Source organism: Triticum aestivum, chromosome 2D (assembly GCF_018294505.1).
Source record: "Triticum aestivum cultivar Chinese Spring chromosome 2D, IWGSC CS RefSeq v2.1, whole genome shotgun sequence".
NCBI classification, from domain to species: Eukaryota; Viridiplantae; Streptophyta; class Magnoliopsida; order Poales; family Poaceae; genus Triticum; species Triticum aestivum.
Window position 1 is genome coordinate 71,340,597 of NC_057799.1, and position 3,485 is coordinate 71,344,081.

The window sequence follows — 3,485 nt, forward strand, 5'->3', positions numbered from 1 at the left end:
CCAAACTTGATCAAGTTAGGATTAGTATTACTTTCGACATGCACCACATGTTGCCTTCACTTCAATCTAAGCCATGTTTAGGCATAGCAGTACGTAGCGTTGGTAAACCAAGCACGGAGATATAAGAGAGGACACTTCTCTCTAATAGCTACCTAATAACAACCTAAATTAACCCCCAAAACCCCTAAATCAGCCCCTTTCAAAAAAAAACCTCAGCTCCAGCCACATGCTGACGCGTGGATGCCTATTGGTCCCGGTTGGTGCCACCAACCGGGACCAAAGGCCCCCTGCCTGGGCTGGCCGCAGCGGCCACGTGGAGGACCTTCTGTCCCGGTTCATGTAAGAATCGGGACTAAAGGCCGAGGGCATTAGTAACGATCTTTTAGTCCCGGTTCAAAAACCGGGACAGAAGGCCCTCACGAACCGGGACTAGTGCCCTGTTTTCTACTAGTGCTTGACCGCCATAATCGAAAGGCCATGGCCCGTTTTTTACGCGGACACCCAATATGGTGGCCTGGACAGTTTCATGAATTCGCTCCATGCACAACTCTATTGTGCAGAAGCAGTTGCTGAAGCAAATGGTACGTCCTCCGCTATAATGGCGCCTCCCACTAATCAATGCTTTATCTTGAGACAATGTTTTGCCTTTTACTTTTAGCTTGATTTCAAAGTAAACATCATCAGTAAAAACAATGGCACGAGATGGGCCAATTAAGCGCAAAAAAGATCCTGCAGGCATCACCAAACACGCTATTAGTACCAGCAATTCTAAAAGAACAAGTTAGACGCTTCTTCGAAGCCATTTTTTTAACCGACACGATATGATAACAAAAGAAGACAAGTAGAGAAGAATGCGACCACATGTGCACACCAAAAACAAGAATATAACATACAAAAAAGTATAGAAAAATATTATCAAGTACTAGCATACGTACGAACTGACTGAGCTTCTGTGACCTCCACCTATCGCAAGAGAAGAGGAGATTGCGGCTGTGATCCACGCAGTCTCGCGCAGCGACCACGCCGTACACAGACAATGGCTACTCGAGGCCGCCTTTTATCTCCAGGAGCTTGATGGTGAAGATCTGCAGGGTGGCCCCAGCGATCGCGGCATCACCTGGGTCGCATCCAGGTGTGCAGTGAGTAAAGTGCATGGGACTCACGGTCGCTGCAAACACCAACCAAACAGAACCGCGTCTTACAAAAATCTAACATGAATGGATCAAAGCATAAGCATGCACGAATGTGTTTACTTGCTACTGATCAGTAGAACTCACTCGTGTCCTCGAAGAACGCGCGACCACTCGCTCCCCAGTTAGATTCCCAGCTTGTACGGTACGAGGCAAAGGTCTTGGCCTCAAAGGCCATCTCCTCCTCCTCTTTGGCTATTTGCTGGGCCGATTTGCCTCTGTCCATATCCTTCTTCATATCATCATCACCGTCACCACCAGAGACATCAACCTTTTCGTGGTAGCCTTGGTCTTGGACCTGCTGCTGATCCATGGCTGAATCATGGTTGGGCCTCGCCGTCGGAGCGGCGGCACCCGCACTACCTCCGTGTTTCCCCTTCTTGCTGCCACGACGAGACTGACCGATCTCGTTCTCATGGGGTCGGCAAGAAACAGGCTGAGACTGCCGAGTAGATTTTCCTTCCATCGACGTAGACTGATCACGAGGCGACGGACGAATCATGGGCTGCTCCGGCATGCCGCGGGCTCCTCCCTGACCACCAAACAGCTCGAGGCGCAGCGTCCTGATTTCCTCCCGGAGTGAATTAACTCGTTCCGACGTGGCCTCCGACGACTCCGACTCCGACTCCTTGAGTTTTTCCTTCTCCTCCTTGAGCTGCTGGAGCAGGCGCCCTAGACTCTCCGGAGGGGCAACTCGATTGCTGCGGTTCTTCCTTGGATTGGACTGATCGCTACTCTCCATCTCAATCTCAAGGTCAGGGCGTTTCGTCGACTCGATGGATCTCACGAGACGATCGATAGATCTTGTCGATTGCGGCGGCCTGGCGGTAGGGTTTCTCCAAAAGAGGGGTCCCGGGTGATTATTAAGTCTTATGAGGGGCTAGCTCCTCCCTTATTATTTATACTAAAATTAGATTAAGTTAGGAAGGTTTTTTGAAAAATAGAAAACTGGCGCGCGGCGTCCTGGCATTCGCTGTTACGCACACCGTGTACTAGCAGGGGACGCGCGCGACATGCAGTTGCGATAGCTCGATCTTTGCGAGTCGCGACCAAAACTTCCAAGTAAATCAAATCAACTTTATTACTAGTATTCAGCTTAATAATAAGTAATAGGACTGATCAACCCGATGTTCCACTAGCTAGTACACGGCCCCGCGGGCCCCGCTCCACTCGCGGGCCATCCCCGCCCTGTACCCGGCGTTGTACGCCGCGGCGTCGGACATCATGTCGCCGGCGCTCAGCCCCATGCCGAAGTCCGCGCTGCCGTTACTCCTCGCAGTCGTCCATGGCAAGGCGCCTGCGTTAACGTTGTACCCGGCTGCTGCTTTTTGAGGCGCCGGCGGCGTGGCCGTGTGCCCAGAGGCTTGGAGCTGCGTGGCCGTGTTCCCGGAGGCTTGGAGCGGCGGCATCGACAGGTGCCCGTAACCGTAAGCCTTTGAAAGCGGCGGAGCGAGGGCCATATGCCCACCACCACCATAAGCCCGTGGAGACGGCGGCGAGGACGACATGTGCCCGCCGGAACCGGAAGAAGCCTGCGCGGAGTGCGGCGGCGGCATGAGCGCCGGGCCCGGCATGTAGGCGTACGGCTGGTGATGATGGAACGACGGCCGCGCCACCGGGTACGCGACGACGTGGTGCTCTTCGTGAGCGGCAGCGGCGCTCGGCATGTGGTCGTGGTGCGGGTGCGGCGCATGAGGATGAGGCTGCTGGTGCGGCAGGACGACGCCGCCGAGGCGGTAGGAGAGGTAGAGCACGCCGTAGGTGTCGGCGGGGCGGTGCACCCTGCGGACGTGGTAGACGGCGAACTGCGGCGGGCGGGGGCCGAGGTCGCGCGGGTCGCGGAAGGAGCCGCCGAGGCCGAGGATGTCGGTGAGCGGGACGACGACCTCGCCGACGTCGCGGTCGCCGAGGGAGCGCTCGGTGCGGAGGAGCACGTGGAGGCAGCCGCTGGCGCCGGCGGCGGCGGTGGGCGGGACGGTGAAGCGGAGCGTGGTGTTCCAGGTGGGGTGGCGGCCGCCGTAGGGGTCCGGCGGGGTGCACTGGCGCGTCATGGGGTCGCCGGAGATGGTGGCCACGGCGTACACCTCGAGGCGCGACATGAGGTTCACGTTCTTGAGGTTCCTGGCCGACTGGAGGGTCACCTCCAGCATTCTGTACGCCATGCTTGCTACTTTATTAGCTGGAGTTCACTCACTCTCGAAGTAGTTAAGCTAGATGGTTGCTCGTGTGCTAGGATTAGCAGGTGTGCTGGGGTTAGCTAGCTCGTGCCTCGTGGTCGTGGCTTGCTTGAAGCTG

The 3,485-nt window shown here is 56.2% G+C and overlaps 1 protein-coding gene across 1 annotated transcript; it reads right to left on the bottom strand.

Annotated features, from left to right (window-relative positions):
- Positions 1 to 2,253: 2,253 nt before the first annotated feature.
- LOC123048761 (protein SRC2) lies at positions 2,254 to 3,485 on the bottom strand. The gene has a single exon (XM_044471798.1). The coding sequence runs from the start codon at positions 3,350 to 3,352 to the stop codon at positions 2,330 to 2,332; it is 1,023 nt and encodes a 340-aa protein (XP_044327733.1). The 5' UTR covers positions 3,353 to 3,485; the 3' UTR covers positions 2,254 to 2,329.